The sequence below is a fragment of the Schistocerca piceifrons genome, chromosome 7, assembly GCF_021461385.2.
Source record: "Schistocerca piceifrons isolate TAMUIC-IGC-003096 chromosome 7, iqSchPice1.1, whole genome shotgun sequence".
Lineage (NCBI taxonomy): Eukaryota > Metazoa > Arthropoda > Insecta > Orthoptera > Acrididae > Schistocerca > Schistocerca piceifrons.
The window spans coordinates 583,004,561-583,029,724 of record NC_060144.1 but is presented as its reverse complement, the minus strand read 5'-3'; the positions used below and the strand labels follow the sequence as shown (position 1 = coordinate 583,029,724).

General features: G+C 42.3%; 1 protein-coding gene across 1 annotated transcript in view; it reads left to right on the top strand.

Moving 5' to 3' along the window:
• The window catches only part of LOC124804992 (neurobeachin), a 1,009,542-nt gene that overhangs the window by 870,601 nt on the left and 113,777 nt on the right, over positions 1 to 25,164 (top strand). Inside the window, exon 37 of the mRNA XM_047265386.1 lies at positions 6,220 to 6,335. Coding sequence (XP_047121342.1) covers positions 6,220 to 6,335 — 116 coding nt within the window. The remainder of the gene's footprint in view (positions 1 to 6,219; positions 6,336 to 25,164) is intronic.

Below are 25,164 nucleotides of genomic sequence, written 5' to 3'. Positions count from 1 at the left end.
TTACTGTTTGTACAGTAGCAGTCTACAACCGGAACCAAAGCTACAGCTATTGTTAAAAATGTTCTCGCGCCACACTCCGTGTCGAAATGCTTAAAACAATTGCAAGAAGTTTCATTTTACGGCATAGGCACCGACACATCGAACCACAAGGCTGAAATGATGTTTCCGTTAGTTGTTGAATACTTTACTGAAACTGACGGAATCCAACAGAAGCTGTTGAAGTTTGATTCGCTGAATAACGAAACATCAGAGACAATTGCAAAGTTTTGTGTAGACGCTTTTAAGACAACTGCAAATTCCATTAGATAAATTAATCGCTTTTTGTGGAGACAATACCTAACCAACTTCGGAGGGCTTCATCGACGCAGTCAGCGGAATGTTTTTCACCGAATTCATGAAAACTGTGCCCAGTCAAATTTGCGCCCAACCAGAAATCAGTGAAATGTGTGCTCAGCGTCTGCTCCTTTGTGTGACGCTTACCTGCTCCCGGACCGTCGTAATTACCCAGAACTACCTGCTGCTCAGACACGGCCGAGCTGCTCTCCGATAGACCACCTGTACCACAGTAGCCACTCTAGCTGTAGTAGAGTTGACATCGTGTGACTTGTGTATTTCTGTCACAATATTTCCAGTATGGAAGTTTCAACGACCATTCGCGGTAAGCCATGTTGCCACTATGAAGGTTATTCCTACATAATGAAGAGAACGAAAGAAGACGTGACTGTGACGTGGCGCTGTTCGAGACAGAAAGATAAACCACTGCCGAGGAATCGAAAGTGCTTTTTTCACACATGCATGAATGTGGAGCTCCGGGTGACGCTCGACTGCAAGTAAGGAAGACTTTCAACTAGGCAGAGAAAAGGGCACGAGAGGAAGAGACTTCTATTTCCAAAATACATTCATAGCAGTTGGGTTGCCTGCACAACCGAGAGTGTGATTTTGTCACTGAAATGCCAGAGCAGCAAACGACGAAGTGTTTATATTACAAGCGGGCAAAATCACAGGAAAATGAGAGAGATGCACTGACAAGAGAAGAAACTGACCTGAAGGCAGAGTTACTAGCAATGAATGATGGTAGCAGTTTTCAGCTAAGCGACGGCAAATTAGGAGAAAGGATAATAGTTTTTAACGGAAGAGCAGCGAGAGAGGCTCTAAGAAGTAAAGAAGCCTTTTTTATGGATAGTGTGTTCAAGTGCTGTAGCAAATAGTTTTCGCAAATATACACCGTTCACCCCGACTTTGGGAGTACAAATAGTGAGACAAACATTTAGTAAGTTGCCTTTGCATGATTGCCAAAGGAAAGAAAAGACACATAGATCCGTCTTTTCCGAAATTTGGTGGAACATATCCTAGAATGGAAACCTGTAGACGTGACCGCGGATTTAAAATAAACAGAGATTGCTGCGATTGCAATTACACTACCGATAGCCGAAGTGCATGGACGTTATTTCCACATGAAAAAGTCTGTCTGGAGAAAAGCGCAAATCTAGGACATACTCATGAATACAAAGAAAATGAAGAAGTACGACTACAAATATGAATTTGTGCTGCGCCGGCGTTTGTACGGCCCGAAGAAATATATCATAGCTGGCTCGAGATACAGTCACAGGCTTTCTGAGTTTTTTGACTACTTTGTACTTAGATGGTTGGCGAATGAAGAAAGCCGCCTCAACCTTAGGAGTTGCAACGAGCAACAACATCGAACGACCAACACTGTAGAAGGATGACACCACAAATTTAGTAACATGTTTGCTAAACCAAATCCTAAAATCACTGACGTAATTAGGCGTATGGAAAGAGAAGCACAGAACGGTGCATGCGCGTTGATGAGGGCAGAACTGAGTATGGAAGGCAAACGGAAGAAAAACCGTCTACAAGAAACAAGATGAAAGGATGAAAAAAAAGTAAAAGGAAAACGAAGAAGATGGTGAGATCACGGTTTGCTTGAAAGCTATCTCCTACTTACAAAAACTTGAATAAATGTATCAGAAGATGTGTTTGGATAGAAAAGTGTACAAACTGTAAATAGCACCTTATAAATAAAAAAAGATGTATGGTTGATGGCTATAAACTGATTTTAAACGCACCTAAATGACAATAATTTACTTTTGCCAATTAGCCAGTCAAAAGCCTTGATAAAGTGTAATGGAAATCCGATTATTCTGAAAAATCTGGGCTCAGTTCTCTGGCTAGTCATACCGACTTTGGTTTTCGGTGGTTTCTCAGATCATTCTATGCAAATTCTGGGATGGTGAAAGCTACTCGTATATTTGTAACGATAATTACGGTCGATGCGACGTAAAACGCAAAACACAAAATTTGTTTTCCGTAGGTTGTTATGACGATGAATGAAGATATAATGAGCTAAAATTAAACATATCAGTGGAATGTAAACTTTGTTTCTGTTAGTTAACTTGTCATTCACTTTATGAAGCTTCTAAGACACATGCACTAACTTCAATGGCGTAAAGATAAAACTCATGAACTATTTAAATGTTATTGAATGTCTTGACGATATTCGCTGTGATCAGTTTCGAACTTGTACATAACCGTACAAAGAATTTCCAATTTGGTTATCCACATATTTAATATTTTACTCTTGTTCGGAGTGACATTTACGCAGTGGCGTACTAAAGTAGTTTGGGAAACGGTGCAGACTTTTATTTTGTCACTCCATCACCCCAAATTGCCAACGACACAAAAGCATAAAATACAGTTCGCAAACAGTTTTTTATGCATGAAAACGGATAGGTAGACAGTTTTTAGAAAAAAAAACGGTTTAACTGATTGTTAAGGAAGCAGAGCAAGTAACCGAAGATCTCATTGCTGACAGATTACTAGCAAATAGCTTAGAATGTCTTCCTTCCTTTTCGGTTGCAAATTTTTAAATTGCCTCATCAATATAGATATCTTTAACTAGCTCATTTTTTGTTCAGTAACTGCTAAATTGGACAGTCGTGCTTGACTCATAGTGGACCCAAGATAATTCTTAATTGATTTGACTTTTGAAAAAAAGAATTCCCTTGCATAATGCTATCGAAACACACTTCCGGAAAAAATCTTCTTAGTCGTGAAATTTGTGCACGGATACCGTCTTCAGGAATCTCATGATAATTGTCAATTGATTTTTGTGTAGTCACGGGAAGTTTCGTTTCTGAAGTTTGAATCAAATGACAGGGTCCGAAACATGTCTAATATAAGTTCCATGGTTTTGCATCATTTGTCAACTTCTTGCAGAAAGCTTTCGATGCACTCTCAACATGGACCTTCTCAGTTCGCTGCATTCTGTACAGTATGGCTCGGAAACGTCTAGGTAGCGTCCCTCAGTTCTCCTTCCTGTCGGGCACGGGATTAGTGGACCCTTCCACGACCCTCTCTGGGCGCAAATTTCACTTGGTGCAAATTTCAGTGTGCGAACTTTCCAGTACACCGTTCCACCAAATTAAAGAACTAGAAAAAAATATAGAAGGAATTGGATGCCCTGCTCGTATTCTCCACAATACTGTATCAGGTGCTGTTAGTCTTCACTGCCGACATTGAAGCAATCGCCATAACAGTACTTAATTATTTTTCAATATACGCAGTGAGGACAAAGAAACTGAAAGAGTTCCACTTATACGTTGATGTCAATCATCTCTTCTATCTCATTCAAAAACAAGATGGCTGTCGTTAATGCCCCTAGTTCAGAGAATTCATAAGCTTTTTATTCCATTAAAACAATTTTTTGACTCCGAAGACACACAACTTAAAATAATTTCAGATTTTTTCAGTAGGCCGACCAGCGAAATTTACTTCACGTTTCTGCAGTCAAACTTGGCTCTGTTTGAAAACCATATAAAAAGCGTGAAGAAGAATAAATTCTCTATAATTGAAGTAGGAAATATATTAATCAACACTCAAAGATATCTGAATGAAAGGAAGACTGCCAGCTTTATTGGCATGTAAACCAAGATGAATTTGAACAAATTAAAGAATGAAAATCCTAACCAAGAAACAATTTGATTTCGAAATTTTTCTATACCATATCATTTAATTGCTTAGAGGAATAGGTTATTTCTTTTAATAAATATCAAGCATTGATTGGATGAGGTTATTTGAAACCCCAGATTGGGTGATGACCGAGAACGCTATTATATACCTGTCTAAAAATGGTGTGACGATTTCAGGCGATCATTGTTTTCGGAAATATATGTGTTGAACAGCTTTCTAGAAACTAAACGTGACTCGGAAGAATGGAAGTCTAAAAAGTCCGTGGAAGAAAAGTGGATTTACTTTATTGAGGAAACCGAAAAATCCTAAAATTATGCGAGTATTTATTTTCCATTCCCGGACACAACGCCATTGTGGAAAGAGCGTTTTCGCTTATGTCCGCCCATTACACTGATGAAAGATATTAGCTGCTTTCAGGACTGTGGAATCAATCTTACAGTGCCAGTTTAACTACAAGCTGACTTGCATGGAGTTTTATAAACACGTAAAAGGGAAAAAAGACTTGCTGAAAAAGGTGACATATTCCGAAAAAAAGCCGGCCGAAGTGACCGAGCGGTTCAAGGCGCTACAGTCTGGAACCGCACGACCGCTACGGTCGCAGGTTCGAATCCTGCCTCGGGCATGGATGTGTGTGATGTCCTTAGGTTAGTTAGGTTTAAGTAGTTCTAAGTTCTAGGGTACTTATGACCACAGCAGTTGAGTCCCATAGTGCTCAGAGCCATTCCGAAAAAAAGGATTACCAACTGCTTCTGCAGCACCAAGTTCCTTATAGTTGTGTTCTAAATAACAAGTAACGATATTAAATAAATTTTTTACTTCATTTCTAACCTCCCCATCTCCGAATGTCCCGACGAGGTCACAGCTAGATATGGCAACCCTGTGTACAACTGGTAACGGAAAGATTTATAACTAGCATCCAATGTTTTCAGCTCTACATCTTACTTGAAAACGGCTTAATAGTGCATGGCGGATTGTTAGCGGGAATACTGTCTTTCCTCTTCTCTTCCCGTCTAGATTATTGCTGTATGAATTAAATATATTGTGGAAAAAGCTTCTTGCCTCTTGTGTACGACTGGTCTAGCAACGGTCCTGTAACATAATGCTGTCCGAACTGCGCACATGGGTTATGGAAAATGTATATAGTCTATTTGTTGCCAAAAAGACACGGCTGATATTCCACGGGTCACTTACACCATGTATTCTACTTGTTGCAATGATCAAACATTTGCCCTCATTTTGTAGCACTGTTCCACGTAGTTTATAAGTCACGTTTACTTGTCCCTAGTTTTACGTTGAGTATATGAATAGCATATTGTATTGGTTCGTAACAACCTCAACGTATCAGTAATCGTTACAGTAGATAAGCACATTAGCTTCGCACAATACATCACACCATAAACACAAGGTGGCCACCACTCACGTTTTAGCTGCTGAACACATTCCAAATAAATAAAAGTTGTAGAATTATTAATCCACGAACTGTGTCACTGCTTGCGATATGTACGTGTAACCTTTGCTGTAACACAGTCAGGAACACCGTTACTGGCAATATGCAAATGATTATACGAGTTCAGTCACAATTCGGGAGTGAGCTACCAGATACGCTTCAGTAGCTGTGTTAGTGGAACAGTAGAGGTGAAAAATTCTAGAGTCAGGGAAGAATGGAATATATATCAAGGATACTGAAGACGCTGATGTAGAAATGCAGAAATGTATAGATTGGCGCAGGATAGAAAGAAATGCGGAACGACAGCAACCAATGGGAGGACGAAGCATAAAAGAACAACAGTTTCACACTGAGAATGTTGTATCGTCAGGCCGGTAGCTGCTATTAAAAGCGTAACGCGTACGACGACGAAACTGCAATGTCGCTGTCTGACTTCAGAGTCTTGCTACGTCACATTTCTCGTGCCGGTCCTGTATTCTGTGTAACGTACTTTCCGAGATGGTGTGAATTGGTGATGCATGACAGGTATAGGCAGTATGAGAATCACAGTGGGGGCAATTATGTGTCACAGGCGCGCCTCCGTCAGAAGAAACTTGTTCTTAAAGGATTTAGCATTCTATTTTATTCGCGCATCAACACATTCGGCCATAATGTCTCCCCTTTCAGTTAGTGTGCGTATTTCGTGTTTCCTCTGCAACGGACTTTAACGCCCGCACTTGCGCCGTGCCGTCGTGACCACTCTCGGCGGTTTTATGCAGTGTCGCTTCTTGTTCTTCTTGCAGACGGGCCTCCATGATGTCGCCGCGCCAGCTGATGCGCAATTCGAACATGACGCAGAAATGGCAGCGGCGGGAGATCTCCAACTTCGAGTACCTCATGTTCCTCAACACCATCGCCGGTAAGTACGTCAGCCGCCTGTAACAGTGTCACATTCAGCGGACAGTGTGGGCCCAGTACTGTGGCGAGTCAACTGCTCCGTTTCACACCTGAATGTCACTGTATTTTAGACGAGTGTTTCCTTTGGTACCTGTTCCAGCATACGTGTTCCTCCAACTTTACGGTCCTAGATCCTAACACCACCAAAATAACGGCACGTCGTAGATTAGTCACGCTGACCACTCAGCTACCGGGGCGGACAGTCACTTGTGATATGCTACGCAGTATTTCCCTGACAGGCAAGGTGCTATAGCCGGCCTTCTACCAAGACCTAAGCGTGGGCTTCAGCAGAAATGTATCAAGATCAGAGTTATCTCTCTGTGGTGACAGATATCACTCCAGTGCTTTACCTAAAGAATGTATTGAAAAAAAAAGGAAGGCAAAGATTAAGATTTAACGTCCCGTTGACATCGAGGTTATTCGAGGCGGAGCATAACCTCTAAATATGTCAGGAATGGGAAAGGAAATCGGCCTGCCATTTAAAAGGAATAATCCAGGAATTTGCCGGGAGTGATTTAGAGAAATCGCTGAAAATCTAAATCCGAATGGCTGGACGCGATTTTGAACCGTTGTCCTCTCGAATGCGAGTCCAGTTGGTAACCACTGCGTCACTTCGCTCGGTGCTTGGATTGGATATGAAAACGGGGGGATATTGTAGATAACGTGGCGAGACATAAAGGAAATGAAATATAGTGACAGAAAACTAATTTGTTTCATAAATTGGGACAACAGCATGGGTGCTCATTGTGGAGGTACCTTGGTGTTCTTGTAGCAAAGCGGAGAATGCAGGCTACGTTCTTAGTGGGTGTCCGAGACGACATGAACGGACGGCAGTCCTCATACACTAAGATATGAAGCTGTTAACGTGTGCGATGGTGAAAACCTGGGATCACAGAACTCACCCCATTTTTTCCAGATATCCCATTTTCCAACTCTTCTCGTCCGACATGAAAATAACGCAGCCAATGGATTAAATGAAACCCTTTAGCTAAACACAATCTCTTTTTAAACCATTACATTTCTTACTCTGTAAACTAATGTGAAGCTCTCTTCAACTCGAAGGTTGGTTTTAACACTGCGCTACTTTATTAAGTTTTATTCAAGATGACACGACCCTGCCTCCCCCTCCCCCCCCCCCCCCCCCCCAACACAGCCCTTTGTAGGGGTAACGATAGTTTAACGTGTGCTGCGAACTGAGATACAACTTGTAATTTCTCGCTTTAAGAAATCGTTGCAAAGAGGTGAAGGAAGCGACCAGTGACAGAAAAAAGAAATCCCAGGCTTACAGAGGACTCGACCATGGACCTTCGGATTCGTGGTGTGACTTAGAGCCCCCCCCCCTCCCCCCCCTTTAATACGTAAATACAGGGTTATTACAAATGATTGAAGCGATTTCACAGCTCTACAATAACTTTATTATTTGAGATATTTTCACAATGCTTTGCACACACATACAAAAACTCAAAAAGTTTTTTTAGGCATTCACAAATGTTCGATATGTACCCCTTTAGTGATTCGGCAGACATCAAGCCGATAATCAAGTTCCTCCCACACTCGGCGCAGCATGTCCCCATCAATGAGTTCGAAAGCATCGTTGATGCGAGCTCACAGTTCTGGCACGTTTCTTGGTTGAGGAGGTTTAAACACTGAATTTTTCACATAACGCCACAGAAAGAAATCGCATGGGGTTAAGTCGGGAGAGCGTGGAGGCCATGACATGAATTGCTGATCATGATCTCCACCACGACCGATCCATCGGTTTTCCAATCTCCTGTTTAAGAAATGCCGAACATCATGATGGAAGTGCGGTGGAGCACCATCCTGTTGAAAGATGAAGTCGGCGCTGTCGGTCTCCAGTTGTGGCATGAGCCAATTTTCCAGCATGTCCAGATACACGTGTCCTGTAACGTTTTTTTCGCAGAAGAAAAAGGGGCCGTAAACTTTAAACCGTGAGATTGCACAAAACACGTAAACTTTTGGTGAATTGCGAATTTGCTGCACGAATGCGTGAGGATTCTCTACCGCCCAGATTCGCACATTGTGTCTGTTCACTTCACCATTAAGAAAAAATGTTGCTTCATCACTGAAAACAAGTTTCGCACTGAACGCATCCTCTTCCATGAGCTGTTGCAACCGCGCCGAAAATTCAAAGCGTTTGTCATCGGGTGTCAGGGCTTGTAGCAATTGTAAACGGTAAGGCTTCTGCTTTAGCATTTTCCGTAAGATTTTCCAAACCGTCGGCTGTGGTACGTTTAGCTCCCTGCTTGCTTTATTCGTCGACTTCCGCGGGCTACGCGTGAAACTTGCCCGCACGCGTTCAACCTTTTCTTCGCTCACTGCAGGTCGAACCGTTGATTTCCCCTTACAGAGGCATCCAGAAGCTTTAAACTGCGCATACCATCGCCGGATGGAGTTAGCAGTTGGTGGATCTTTGTTGAACTTCGTCCTGAAGTGTCGTTGCACTGACTGACTGATGTGCGTGCATTTCAAGCACGACATACGCTTTCTCGGCTCCTGTCGCCATTTTGTCTCACTGCGCTCTCGAGCGCTCTGGCGGCAGAAACCTGAAGTGCGGCTTCAGCTGAACAAAACTTTATGAGTTTTTCTACGTATCTGTAGTGTGTCGTGACCATATGACAATGAATGGAGCTACAGTGAATTTATGAAATCGCTTCAATCATTTGTAATAGCCCTGTACACACACACATCAGCGCGTGCGTGCCTTATACGACTGCCCTGCTCTCAGCAATTATTTGTAGAAATAACGTAGCGGATTGTCACTCCGCTAATTGGCATGTAGTTGTGTTTATGTGCGGTGTTGTGACTAAGTATGCTATAGAGTGCAAATCCAAAAGTTTTGGATCGAACGTCAGCCGGTTCTGGGATTTGTTCGTGCCCCTTACCGTTTATTTCACCTGTGGCATTGCTTCGAATATGTGAGGACTGCCACGTTGCACTGTCTTTCGCAGTCCATGTTATGCAGTAGGTTCGTTGGGTAAATGAGGGTAGCTTGAAAACCAGTGGTGCAATGCGAAATACGTACAATGCTTTCTCTGTAGGAAGTGCGGTGCGGTACTCGCAAGGAAACTCATGCCACGTAGTTGTAGCTGAATACGATCCGTTCAAACGGAGAATGCTAAGCGCCTTTTGTTGCTGCATTACACTTCGCGACGTTGGCTAATGAACGAACGAGTTAGCTGCACCAGGTACACCCCTACCGCAACTGGTGTCAATGTTAGCTTTTAATTTCGATGCGTGAATTAAAATTCACCATAAGTTCCCATCTTCCTTGATATAAAAACATTTTCTTGTGAAATCGGAATAATCGTTTTGAGTACGACCTAAAGGTCTGCTTCATTGACGCATCACTGTGACTCATAGTTTTGCCTACCAGTCGTTAAGGAAGCAGAGCCCCAAGTTGGAAATTATAGAGTAAATGTTTTCCTCAAGACAAAGCAGGGTTGTTCCAAAACGATCCTTACAACTTTGATTACGTGTGTTTGAGAAACGGGGATAGGTAGAAAGGTATGATTCGCAGCATAATGCTCAGACACACATAAAGTTTTAATTTCAGTTCAACAGAGTTCAGAGTTTGCGCCATGTCTAAACCATATTCCAGTTCCTCCCATGTCCAGCCTAACATGTCCTCATTAACGTGTGCAATTCGTGCAGGTCACGCACTGGGATCTGGTAGAGACTGCCCTATACGAAGTCCCTAAGAAGAGCATCTAATGGGATTATGTCCGGACATCTTGGAGGCCAGGAAATGGCCCTGTGTCGATACAGCGACCTGGAAACGTGTCGAAAACCTTCCTAATGATCAAGGCTTATTTAGAAGAGGCACCATCCTGCTGCAGCATGATGTCAGGTTGCAGTTCTTCAACCTCTGCAAATACAAACTGTTACAGCAGGTCTCGATGGACAGTCGAGGTTACAAATGGCCCTGCAAAGAAAAGCTGTCCCACTACACGGTTGTGAAGCAGACCACACCTCACTTTTACGTTTGGACTGTCGCACATAATTTCCATGCTAAATTCGTGGGTTCCCAGAGTCCGAGATCCTCACATTGTGTCGGTTTACCTTCCCGAACTCATGAAAGTAACCTTCGTCCGTGGACATAACTTTTTCATGTGGTCTGGATAATCTTCAGTGCGACTCAGAATTCCGGTTCCAAGTGCTTTGCGCTTTGGCATTTCACCAGACTGAAGTGCATGCAGCAGCTCCACCCTGTAGTCACGAAGCTTCAGTGTCGTGTGTAGCACCCAGTGCACCGTGTTTGGTGATAGCTTCAACTGACGCGACGCTCGACGATTGATACGGTTAGGTTTCGGATAAACGCCTGTTGCACCCTTCCGCATCTGCTTAACTACTGCTCGGATGTCCAAACTCCTCTTCTTCGTGACACTTCTGAGAGTCCTTGAACCTCGTCCACCACCGTTTGATGATCGGATGTGGCGGTGGTATGCTTCTGTAATGTGTCCGAACTTCCGCTGGACTTGAGTTTCAGATTTGCTCTTTATTAACAATTCCACAGTCTGTGCCATCTGCTGGAGAGTGGCCATTTTCGTCAATAATTAACCTGCCAAAAAAAATAAAAAAAAATAAAAAAAACTCTAGGTGTGTGTGGGAGGGGGGGGGGGGCGGAGAGGGAGAAAATGGTTCAGATGGCTCTGAGCACTATGGGACTTAACTTCTGAGGTCATCAGTCCCCTAGAACTTAGAGCTACTTAAACCTAACTAACCTAAGGACATCACACACATCCATGCCCGAGGCAGGATTCGAACCTGCGACCGTAGCGGTCACGCGGTTCCAGACTGAAGCGCCTAGAACCGCACGGCCACACCGGTCGGCGGAGAGGGAGAGAACTTTATGCCACAAACTGACCCTTTCTTCGTATCCCCGTTGCTGAAATTTCGCATCCCTATTGCTGAAATGTAAATGATCAAAGTTTTAGAGATTATTTTGCAATGCTAAATCCTTGCAGTTTTCTGATGACGGGCCCGCAACTAGATACAGAGGAATGGACTACCGAATCAAAAATAGCTTAGCAGGTTACACTTAACTTTCTCGCTGACATTAATAGTTGATTGCGTTGTAGTTATATCCCCCGATCACGAGGCCTCCGTTTATGATGTGTGTGTGTGTGTGTGTTTTCTTTCTTTAATAGAAACTGAGCCCCATTGAGAACGCTATTTTCTGATCGCATCAGGGTTGCCAGGTATCAGTTTTCTGAGCCGTAAATTCACGAGTCGTGGAGCTGTCGCCGCGGCGCTCCTGAATGAGGGAAGGCTTTTGAGGCGTGGGCGCAGCGTCCGGCACACCGGGCCATTGTGAAACGAGGCGACGTGGCGGCATTCACAGGCGGAGGCGGAGGTGGACGCCGGCGCTCTGAAATAGCGCGCGGCAAGTGAAGGAGGGCCGCGCATTCCAGGCTGCGGCTGTGGGGGCGTATTGAAATAGCGCGCCGCCGACGGACGTGTTAATCAGGTGCTGAGCGCGGGGGCTCGGGCTGCGCACAAAAACGTCCGCCGAGTCGCGGCGTTACTAAACATTACGAGCGCCGCCGGGACAAAGGGCTGGGCCGCAGCAAATTGACGCGGAGCGACGAAAGCGCGCCTGCCGGGTTTACAGTCAGGGGTCAGCTCCGGCGGCAGAGCGGAGCACGCAGCGTTTCCCACTGTGCGTCTGATCCAGCAGTGGCAACAGTAGGATCGTCTGGCTCAACGGTAGGCGAGTCTCCCAATTCGACGCCACTTCGGTGACTGTCAAGTCCTTATCCTACCCCAGGAATCCCACTCCATCTTTGAGATAGCATTTAACATAGTCAGCGACCCGTTTTTAATCTCATCTGTGCCAGTAAAACGACGACCGTTTGAGGTTTTCTCTCGTAGTTTAGGGAACAGAAGAAAAGTCCCAATGTGGCTTTGTGTTTGTGTTAGGACTTTGGAGCAGCCTGTGGCAGTGTGCAGTAAGAGTGTTTCATTTTGGTCTTCTTTTACTAGACACTGACACAGGTCACCCCGAAGTCGCAACACACCACCTAGGCTACACGAATTAATCCATTTGCTGACATCATTCTCCAAAATTTTAGAGAAAATTATGTATTCTAGAATAGTATCTTTACCTTAGCAACGATAGTATCCTTAGACAACCACACTTTGGCTTTCAGAAGGGTTGCTCCATTTAACGTCCGCTCAAATTATAAATACCACTGGTTAGTATTCTCTGCGACCTCACTAAGGCATTTGACTGTGTGAATCACTTCATTCTTCTAGGTAAATTGACGTTTTATACAATCGATGGTGTAGCCAACCAATCAATAATGTCATGTCTAACCAAAAGAATGCAGAAAGCAGTACTTAGCGATTCAAGCAATATAGTCCAGGGACATAATTACGACTGGGGAGAAATCACGTAGGGGATTCCCCAAGGTTCAAGGTTCAGTCGTAGGTCGCTACTGTTCGTCATATACGTAAACAATGTTCCGTCTACTAAATAACAAGCAAAAATAGTTGTTTTTGCCGATGACACTTGTATTGTAATCAGTCCAAGCAAACGTACAGCAACAGAAGAAACGGTAAACAAAGTTCTTAAAAGAATCATTGACTGATTTTCTGAGAATGGTGTCTTCTCAGTTTTAAAAAGACTCAACATGTTCAGTTCTGCACACTAATGATAAGTGTAACACATGCTGAGGAAATAATAAATAGGGTGGAAACTTGAAAATTCTTAGGGTTTCATACTGATGAGAATTTAAATTAAACAAAAAACACATTTTGGAACTCCTGAAACAACTTAGTTCAGCCACATTTGCGCTTAGAATCACTGAAAATCTTGGGGAGAGACAAATAAGTAAGTTGACATATTTTGCATATTTTTATTCAATAATGTCATATAGAATAATGTTGTGGGATAACTCATCTTTAAGAAAGAAATTCTTCATTGCGCAAAAACGTGCTATTAAAACAATATTTGGTGCTCGCTCGAGGTTGTCTTGTAGATATGTTTAAGAAGTTGGGCATTCTGACTACTGCTCCACGGTATATTTATTCCCTCATGAAGTTTGTTCAATATAATCCACAGCAGTTCAAAAGGAACAATGAGACGCATAATTACAATACCAGAAGGAAAAATGACATTCATTATTCCACATTCAGGTTCTCTTTAGCACGAAAAGGGGGTGCACATTGCTGCAACAAAAAAATTTTTGATCCCTCACCTAGTGACGTCTGACAGTCAGCCAAGTAAAATTTAATAACAAACTGAGAAAGTTTCTCCTTGACAACTCCTTCTCTTCCGTAGAAGAACTTATATTACTGAAACGTGTAAAGGGTGGTGGGTAGGAATTACTAACTTAAACCTGTATATCTTTTCTCTAAAAAACTTAGAAAAGTTCAGAATGTAGCCATATGTACAAATTAATTTGCGATGTGTATTAAAAATAACTCGTTTCACATCATTACGATCTATCGTGCAGAATGATAAGTGGGACATGTAATTAACTTGATGATGAAGATTTAAAACACAGAAACGTGTCGCGCAAATTGTGGCTCATAACAGTAAACTTGTTTCGTTCGATGTCAGCAACAGACACGGCAGAGCCTACCCAAAAAGGTACGCGTTAAATTACTCCTTATTGATCGTTCGACATTGTGGCGAGAATGCGTCGAGCACTGTGCCATTAAAACCGAAGGACACAGTGGGCGTGACCTTCACATCCGACCGCACTTGGAGAGAGTTATTCGATCTTGGCGATCCAGAATGCTTCCACTGGGACGGTTGAGCTTCAGTTTCGACGTCAGATACGTAAATCAGTGTCTCGTCCCCAGTTGTGGCACGCCTCAGTAGTTCTGCATCGTTGTTGACTTCATCTAGCGACTCCTGAGCAGCTTGCATTCGCCTCTGGTTTTGTTCGAAACTCGACGATTTTGGAACGGAATTTGCTGTGACACGTTTCATACCGAAAACAGTTAAAAAATTTCAAATGGTTCAAATGGCTCTGAGCACTATGGGACTTAACATCCGTGGTCATCAGTCCCCTAGAACTTACAACTAATTAAACCTAACTAACCTAAGGACATCACACACATCCATGCCCGAGGCAGGATTCGAACCTGCGACCGTAGCAGTCGCGCGGTTCCGGACTGAGCGCCTAGAACCATGAGCCACCGCGGCCGGCAAAAAAAATTTAGTGCCAGGTTTTACCTGTAGCCTACTTATCAAACGCAGTATTTAACATATAGAAACATTGTTACAGTTTATGTCGTGCTTTTAGCAAAATTTAATATAAATTCTCTGATCCCTGTTTGTAAAGAATATTCTCTAACAATCGTTGATACTACCAAAACACATGTAAACTTTTTGACAGCTAACGTTTCAGACGTGTTTACTAATACAACAATGAAAACATTGCACTGATGGGACCTCTGCAACACGCAAAATTACCAAATTCTTGCTATCTTTGGAACATACCTTGTACTTTACATTTATTGTTTAGGACGATTGCATTACAACCCTTTTTTATAGAGGGCGAGCTAGCAGTGTTTGCCAGCAGTGCTGACCGCCTTTAATTGTGTTGCATTTTGTAATGACGTCACCTCCTTGCACACATCTGGAATGTTAACAGATGGCGCTCAAGTTAGCACTGTGCCGTGCTGTTTTTTCTACAGAAACGGACTTAAGGCTACTAAAAAGTGAAATATTCAATCTAAACGATTAAAACCTGATTTCCTGTAATATTCGGAGAAATAATTCATAGAATATGGAAAAAATGCGTCGTGAGCATTGCAAATTGGAGTCCGTACCAAAATGAGCCTCCGCGACGGTTATGGCGAAAAGGATGCTACAGACTACTAAGTACGGGTCTCTAATTCAGCTACTCGTGAGTTTACACAGGATAGCCGCGAAGTAATACTGTGACCCTATCACGTAACTTAAAGAACAGTTTCGAAAAATGTAATACTATATTTATAGCATTCTTAGATTTGGAAAATAGCTTTTGACGTAGTTGATTAGTAAACGATCTTCGAAACTGTGAAAATATCACAGAAATACAGGGAGAGATAGCTGTCCAAAACATGTATATAAACCTGACTGCAGTTCTCAGAGTCAAAGAACATGGTAAGGAATGCAGTGGCGAGAAGAGAGGCACACAGTGCTGGATCCCCTACGTTACGGGTAGCTGAGAAGAAATTTAGGAGAGCAACTAGAGTTCATGGAGAAAAAATAAAAAAAATTACGGTTTGCCTATGGCATCACAATTCTATCAGAAACTCGAAGGACTTAGAATATTGTTTGACCGGAATGGATAGCGCCTTGAATGATAGTTTTAGGATGAACATAAATAGAACGGGCAAGGAGTATCGACGAGCCCGTGATCGAATCCACCTCGCCAATTAACGACGAAGGCTGAACTGGGCAGCCTGGAGGTGGTTTTTAGGCGGTTTCCCACCTCTAACTAGGTAAATACCGGTCTGCTGCTACCCACGTCCCACCTCAGATATATGTTACGAAAGATTAGGAAAACGTTCCCACACTTGAACATGCGATTACTCTACGCGCACGCAGGTGGAGTACACAGATTCTGTCCCGAGGGGTTGGGCGGGGAGTTGCGACAGGAAGAGCATCTATCCACCAACTGTCACTTACACTGCCAAAACCCATACAACATTGGCGCACCCCCACCCCATGTACCGAGAAAAGGCAAAGAAGAAGAACAAGAAGATAGAATCTAGGCGGATTAAGTCAGGTAATTATGAGGAAATTTCATTACGAAATGAGACTCCAAAAGTAGTAAAGTTTTGAAATCTGGGCAGCAAAGTGACTGGAGATGGCAAAAGTAAAGAGAATACAAAATTGAGAGTTCCAATAGCAAGGAAATGCCTTTTTGAGAAAGAAGTATGTGATGTCGAGGTAGATTTAAGTGATATGAAGAGTCTTCTGAAATAAAATGTCTCTCTCCCTTATTTGGAGCTGAAAGTTGGACGATAGGTTAGAGATTAGATTAGATTCAGTTTTCATTCCATTGGCCCAAAAATGAGATGATTTTCGTAGTTGTGGAACAGGTCACAAAGCATAACATAAGAAACATAAAACATCTGACTACAATATTCAATACCCTGATCATTTGTCAGGAGATTGTCAAAATAGGTGAATACATTGCACTAAACTGGAACTGCTAATATTTACAGAATTAATATGCTGTCAGAGTGAAACATAGGCAAGAACTTTTAATAAATTTATCATACACAAAATATCTAATTTTGACCGTTGTGACCAAGTGCTGTCAAAACTGAAATCTTACACACATTTTTACTTAAGCTTGTCTACCAGTCCGTGTTAAGATATTAATCCACAGAGTAGAGGGAGATGCCTGTCAAAAAGTCTTTCAAACTCTGTTGAAGCTGTGCTTTATCTGAAACCAAGTTTTTATGGTTTCTGGTAATTTATTGAAAATGTGTATTCCTGAGTATTGGACCGTTTTCTGGATCAAGTTAAGTGATTTTGTGTCTTTATGTAGATTATTTTTATGCCTGGATCGATACTATGTATTGAGCTGTTGGTTGGAAACAGATATATATTCAAATGGTTCAAATGGTTCTGAGCACTATGGGACTTAACTGCTGAGGTCATCAGTCCCCTAGAACTTAGAACTACTTAAACCTAACCTAAGGACAGTACACACATCCATGCCCGATGCAGGATTCGAACCTGCGACCGTAGCGGTCGCGCGGTTCCAGACAGAAGCGCCTAGAACTTCTCGGCCACACCGGCCGGCAGAGATATATTACTTGCAACAAATTACATTAAGGAATAAATATACTGAGAAGCAGTGGTTGGAATACAGGGTTCCTCCTTGTTGTTCTTTAATGTACACCACAAATGAATCGTGTCACACGCTTTCGCACGCTAAAAACTTTTGCTTGGTTTGACGAGATAACCCAGAATATGTTCCCGTATGACATAACAGAATGAAAGTAAGCAAAGTATGCAAGTTCTTTTATATTTTTATCCCCTACATCTGACATCATTGTCACTGCAAATACAGACTTGTTTAGGCGCTTCAGCAGTTCTGTGATATGCCCTTCTCAACTGAATTTATTATCGAGTTGTAATCACAGAAATTTAACAGTCCTCCTCCTCGATCTGCATGTCTTCACATCTTATAAACATGCTGGAAAGAAATCTCTTACTGGTTCTGAACTGTATATAGTGCGTCTTTTCAAAGTTTAACGACAGTGAATTACCTTTAAACTATTTATTGATGTCAATGAAAAGTTGATTAGCGATGATTTCTAAATCTGTACCTGACTTGCTACTTAATTTAGTGTTTGTATCATCTGCGAACAAAACAAAAACTTAGCATCTGGCAGTGTAACAGACGAGAGGTCATTAATGTACACAAGAAAAAGCAACGGACCCAAGATAATCAGTACACAAAAGACAACAATAATTATTTTGAAATGTGATGCTACAGGAGAATGCTGAAGATTAAGTTCGAAGATCGAGCTACTAATGAAGAGTTACCTAGTTGAATAGGAGAGTAAAGACTTTCATGGCACAACCTGACTAAAAGAAGGATTAGGTTAATAGGATGCATCCTGAGATATCAAGGAATATTTAATTTATCAGTGGATGAAAATCTCTCTCTCTCTCTCTCTCTCTCTCTCTCTGTGTGTGTGTGTGTGTGTGTGTGTGTGTGTGTGTGTGTGTGCACTTGGAATAGTTATCAGGTACTGCAAGAAGAAACTGGCAGACTATTTATAGTAAAAGTGGAGTACAAATTGACTAGAAAACTCCTAATCTGAAAATTGACTATAGAACATTTGCAGACGGTTTAGTAATTCTGGCAGGAAACTCACAGACAAACAAACCAGACTGCAAACGAGAATCAACATACAACAGGAAGGGTGATTTCCGATTACGAAAGATAGGTGAGATACGAGAGAATGAAGAAGTACTGGGCTGACAGGAAACTGAAACATTCTTTGTATAAAGTTGGCTAGAGTGGTCCAATGAAGGCCATAAAATGTAAATAATAATAATAATAATAATTCAGCCATACAATGGCAGGTGAAGGACTGCATCTCCGTCAAACAGAGGTAATGATATACAACAAGAAAGCATCATCAAAATTAAACACAGAGTATAGAAATATCAGCAGAAGACAATGGAAGTATCTAAAAAGAGTCATCCAGTCTGATGAAGAAAGAGCTATCAGAATTGATTTAAAAATGGCTTATGATCGCTCTCAACAAAATCTGTTTATCATCCAAATGTCTCCAGAACTGCGAAAATTCATTTTTAGAAGACAATAACGCGGCTAGAATGCACCTGTGTGTCAGAACTCTGGTACAGATGAAAGAAAGTGTAGAGATCAGGAGAAAAGAGACAATGTTGGGAGGAATCATAAGAAAATATAACAATAACAGAAAATTTTAAATTAAGAACTAACACTGAAGTATACAAACAATTAGAAAAAAAATTACAGGTTAGGAAAAGAAGACTAATGTTCTATGGGCATATCCTACCACAGTGACAAAGTATATTATTTTGAAACATTGAAAGTCAACCTAATTGTCCTAGCAAAGTGCATGAAGATCTGAAAAGAAATTGGTGTACATAAACAAGAAATTGAAAACCGAAAAACTGCAGAAACAAAAGTAAGAAGTTGGGAAGTTTTCGATACGAAACAAGGCAATGCATTTCACAAGAAAGATAAGAAAACAGTGAAGATGTGAAGCAGTATTGAAGATCGAAATAAGCTGACTTGTCGCTGGCCTATATCGAAGGAAGAAGAAGGGAAAAAATTTTATTTGCCACTCACTTTAATGGTGTACTTTGTGGAACAATAAATTTGTTTCTGTGTTGTATAAATGCGTTACTGTCGTAGTAGTAGCTATTTCAAATTTTGATTTTTGCTCTACAGACTCTCGCGACATAACACACAGTAGTCTGTACATGGAAAATTCACATTCTCAAGCTGAAAAACGTTCCGTGCTCATTTGAATCCGTGGAACTGCCTCATTCTGATTTTGCCGGAAATGTTTGTTACACACGACGTGTCACAGGTTTGCATGTGGTAGCCATTTATCCAGTTTCTGATTTCTTTTTCGTCCAAAAGGGATGCGACAATTTACATTTAAATGACGTCACTGATGCTTTCTCTTTGAGCACTGACAGATCTGTTATCGCTAATGGCTGGGTATCCGATACGTCAGGCACGTATGAGTGATGGGCCAGTTGATCCAAATATCGTTATACTTTAATAAATCATCTGTAGCTTCATTTGATGTGTTTATTCTAATGGCGATGTTGGTATAGATTAATTACAGGTATCTGTTATTGTAATTAACGTCTTGTCTGTGATAATGATGACCGTGGAGTACTCTTAAAAAATACGTCTGCAGTCCGCACAAAAACTCGTCGTTGTTACTAGTTGCCACTACATTAATGCAATAGTGTTAGGCACAAGAGACTGGTTCCGTGGAACAACAGAAATCTGAACGTTTGCATCTCAATTGCGTCACAAGAGTTATTCAGAATTGTAATTGACTTTCGCAAATTACATCATTATTTGTGCATAATGTCTTATGTGGTCATGCATTCCTTCGTACACGCCGCAGAAGTCTATTCCCTTCCTGGCTGTAAGCTACAGCACGTCAAGTGAAGAATAATTTTGCTATCGTGTAATACGTGGTCACTATCTTTAACCAAAGTCCTTAGAGTAACCGTAATCCTCTATGTAGCTTCTTCTTCTTCTTCTGTCTATACTGTTCTCTCTCTCTCTCTCTCTCTCTCTCTCTCTCTCTCTCTCATATATATATATATATATATATATATATATATATATATATATATATATATATATATTTTTCGTTTAGTCGGTTCCGATTCTTCGTGACCCCATGAACCAAATCACGCCACTTTTTCCTGTCTTGCACTTTCTCCCGTAGACCTTCCAGGTTGGAACACATTGCTTCTGTGATGCCATCGATCCATCTCATCCTCTGACGTCCTCTTCTTCTAGTTCCTTCAGTCTTCTCCAGCATTAACGTTTTTTCCAGCGAGGCATGCCTTCGCATTGTGTGTCCAAAGTAGGTCAGCTTTTGTTTTAACGTTAGACCTTCCAGGGAGAAATCTGGTTTTATTTGCTCCAATATTGATCTGTTGGTTCTCTTTGCAGTCCATGGAACTCTAAGAATTTTCCTCCAACATCACAATTCGAAGGAGTCAATTCTTCGCCGTTCAGCCTTTCTAATGGTCCAGGTCTCACATCCATACATCACAACTGGAAAGACCACAGCCCTCACAATACGGATCTTTGTTGCTAGTGTTATATCTCTGGACCTTATAACCTTGTCAAGGTTTGACATCGCCTCTCTACCGAGCAACAGGCGTCTCCGGATTTCATGGCTGCAGTCGCCATCAGCAGAGATCTGGGGACCGAGATAACTGAATGTGGTCACTACCTCCATGGTTTCTCCTGCTGTATCCCACGAATTGGTAGGTGTAGTTGCCATAATTTTCGTTTTCTTTACATTCAGCCTAAGACCAGCCTTTTCACTTTCGTCTTTCACCTTCAGCAAGAGTGTTCTCAATTCTTCTTCACTTTCTGCCAACAGGATCGTGTCATCCGCGTACCTGAAGTTGTTTACATTTATTCCAGCTATTTTAATTCCTGTTTCTCCTTCATCTAGCCTCGCATTCCGCATAACGTGTTCTGCATACAGATTAAATAAGTACGGTGACAGTATGCAGCCTTGCCTGACCCCTTTCTGAATCTTTATCCATTTCGTTGTTCCATACATAGTTCTCACCGTGGTTTCTTGGTCAAGGAATAAACTCCGTATCAGGTGAATGAGGTGATCTGGTACACCCATGTTTTTCAGTACGTTCCATAGTTTGTTGTGATCGACGCAGTCAAAGACTTTTTCCATAATCCACCGAATGTTAGCAATTTGATCTCTAGTTCCTCTTCCTTTCCTAAATCCAGCTTGTTCTTCTGGTAGCTCTCGATCTAGAATTTGGCGAAGTCTATTTTGTAAGATTTTCAACATGACTTTGCTAGCATGTGAGATAAGTGCGATTGTTTGGTAATCTGAGCATTCTTTAGAACTTCTCTTCTTTGGAATGGGGATGAATACTGATCTTTTCGTCTTCTGGCCACTGCTGCGTGATCCATATTTTTTGACATATTGAGTGCAGCACTTTCACTGCATCCTTTAAACAATTCTGCTGGTATTTCATCATGTCCGCTAGTTTTGTTATCAGCCATATTTTCAAGGGCCCACTGGATTTCGCTCTCCAAAATATCTGGCTCTAGTTCTAAATTAACATTAACATCAGCAGTAGGAGCCCTGTCATTATGCAGTTCTTTCTTCTTCAACTTCATTGCACTGTTCCTTAACATCCTCTGCTTCACTCAGATCTTTCCCGTTTCTATCTTTTATCATTCCAATTTTGGCCTGGAGTTTTCCTTTAATTTCTCTAATTTTCGTATAAAGATCTCTTGTCTTCCCCATTTCGTTACTATCTTCAACTTTCTTACACTGTTCCTTAACATCGTCTGCTTCACTCAGATCTTTCCCGTATCTATCTTTTATCATTCCAATTTTTGCCTGGAATTTTCCTTTAATTTCTCTAATTTTCTTATAAAGATCTCTTTGTCTTGCCCATTTCGTTACTATCTTCAACTTCCTTGCACTGTTCATTAAAGAATATATTTTTATCTCTTTGAGCTAATTTCTGAAAATATTTATTTAATTGAAACATAGCTGATCTATCTCCCTTGATTTTTGCTTTCCTTCGTTCTTCTGCAACTTGCAGTGCCTCAACTGATAGCCATCTAGCCTTCTTGCTGTTCCTTTTCTTGGGAATGTGTTTCTCTGCGGCCTCCTTGACAGTATTAGCTACTTGTGTCCACATCTCTTGTGAGCTTTTGTCCTCCAGCTCTAATACATTCAATCTGTTTTGCACCTCTACAGTGTAGTCGGAGGGTATAGAGTTAAGGTCGTATCTGCAAGTTGGGATACTTTTTGCTACATTCTGAAGTTTCAGCCGAAATTTTGCAATCAGGAGCTCATGATCTGATCCACAGTCAGCCCCAGGTCTTGTTGTAGCTGATTGAACCGCGCTCTTCCACCTCTGGTTACGAAGTATGTAATCAGTTTGGTTCCGGTTTTGGCCATCTGGCGAAGTGTATAGGCGTCGTTTTGGTAGTTGAAACAGTGTATTAGTAATTATCAATGAATTTTCTTGGCAGAATTCTAGGAGTCTCTGTCCTGCTTCATTTGTTGTACCAAGACCATATTTCCCTGTTATACCTTCTACAGCTCGATTTACCACTTTTGCATTCCAATCTCCAACTATGAAGACAATATCCTTTTTTGGTGTTGACCTATACTGTTGTATGTATCTTCTATCTATCCGTGCACTATATAAATTGAAGTGACCAACCGCGGTTCTGTCTGTATTTTCAATTTAGTTTCAGGAATTGCTTTAGAGATTTTGATATGATTTTCACTGACGGACAGAATGATTCACGAGGAAGGTTTTGTATACGATTTACAAATATTTTATGTGAATTGTCTGAACTATGATGAATTAAAGTCCCACACCGCTGTGAAAACGATGCCATTGGCATCTAGCGGTGAATGATGAAACTCCTTGGAATTGCGATAGCTCGTGCGGCCTTGGCGCTGCAGTTGGGTGGCCGGCCGTAAGCACATTAATGCTACATGGGAGTGAGTACTTTGTAACACTGTGCATGGTTGGAGGGTGCTTTATATCATGTTTTGGGATAGAGGGTACTCAGCACCGAATATGCGTGGCAGAGGGTGTTTGGAAGGGGATGCTTCCTACCTAAGTTGCGTGGGGATGTGGAGACCGTGTGAGAAAGTCACACAGAAAATTAAGTAGCTCAGTGCGGGAGTCAGGCGACCAGCAAAGTGATGACAGCTCGTGCCGAACCTCGGCGCACTCGGGCGGAAGTCGCCGTGCCGGCTCTGCACTCTGGCAGCCGGCAAGAGGCTGTAGCTCGCTGTGAACCGCCGCTGCAGTCGTGTGTCCTGGCAGCTCCCGCCATTGCCATGGGAAAGAAGTCACGCCAGAAGCCAATACATATGTAACAGATAACATTCACGTCTCCTGACAACCCTTCCCTGCTTAAACCATTTATATGAATGTGCTGAAATTTAGTTACCAGCGTTCTTCTCTGAATTTTAATCGTAATTATATGGAGTGGCCCATCAACTAAACTACCAGTGCACCAGACAAGTCGTACAGCCGTAGCCACATAGTATCACCTGTGCGAGGAGTGCAGACAAGAAGGGAATATAACCTTTTGACATGTAGTGAAACAGAAGAGCACTGAAGAGAAGATGGCTATCTCGAGCAACTAATGAAGAGTTGCTGAATTGAATCGGAGGGAAAAGAGCTGTATGGCTGAACTCGAGTAAAGGAAGGGGTAGGTTGATAGAGCACAAACTGCGGGAATAATGAATGTTTAACTTGGTAACAGAAGCGACGTATGAGTGGTAAACATCGATCGCAAAGAGGCTGAATACAGTAAGCAAATGAGGTAGATGTACGTTGCAGTGGTGGTGCAGATATGAAGAGGACAGAGTAAGATGCGCCCACGTTCACCTACTTCGACATCTACATGCAAACCCTGCAGTGTGTGGCGGAGTGTACCCTGTGCCACTACTGGAATGGTCGTTTCCTTTCGTATTCCACAGGCAGATAGAACGAGGGAAGAACGACTGTCTATATGCCTCCGAATGAGACCTATACTCTCGTATCTTATCTTCGTGGTCCTTACGCGCAATGTACGTTTGCGGGAGTATAATCGCCCTGCAGTCAGCTTCAAATCGCGGTTCTCTAAATTTTCGCAGTTGCCTCCCATTTGAGTTCCCGAAGTTTCTCCGTAATTCTTGGGTGTTGTTTGAACCTATCGGTAACACTTATAGCAGCCTGCCTCTGAATTGCTTCGATGTCTTCCTTTAATCCGACCTAGTGCTGGTCCCAAACACTCGAGCAGTACTCAAGAATATGTCGCACTACCGTCCTATATGTGGTCTTCTTTACAGATGAACCATAGCTTCCTAAACATTCTCCCAATAAACCCAAGTCGACCACTCGGCTTCCCTACCACACTCCTCACATCCTCGTTCCATCCATTTCATATCATTTTGCAACTTACGCCTAGATATTTAAACGACATGACTGTGTTAAGCAAGACAATACTGATGCTGTATTCGAACATTACGGGTTTGTTTTTCCTACCCATTCTCATTAACTTGCATTTTTCTACATTTAGAGCAAGCTGCCAATTAGAAATTTTGTCTAACTGTTTTTGTATCATCCTTCAGTTTCTCATCTTCGACACCTTCCTTCTCACCACATCATCATCAGCAAACAATCGCAGACCGCTCCTCACTCTGTCCGCTAGATCACTGATGTATTCAGAAAATAATAGCGATCCTATAACATTTCCGTGGGGCACTCCCGACGATAGGTTTGTCTCTGACAGCAACAATCATCCAGGCGAACTGTCGCGGGCCCTGCTGCCGTATCAGGCGTCCCAGCTGCCAGAGTGCCGAGTATCGGTGTGGGCGCCTGCCCGCTGAAGGCTGCCTTCTGCGGTTGGTTCGGGTTGATGGATCGGTCGCAAGTGGGCGCGCCCCCCTGTCGGAAGCTGGCGCCTCCTCCTCAATTAGGCGGGGCGTCCCACGAGTCCGCGGGCGGAAATAGCGCGGCCGACGGGTGCGGAGTGCCCCTAGCCTCGCGT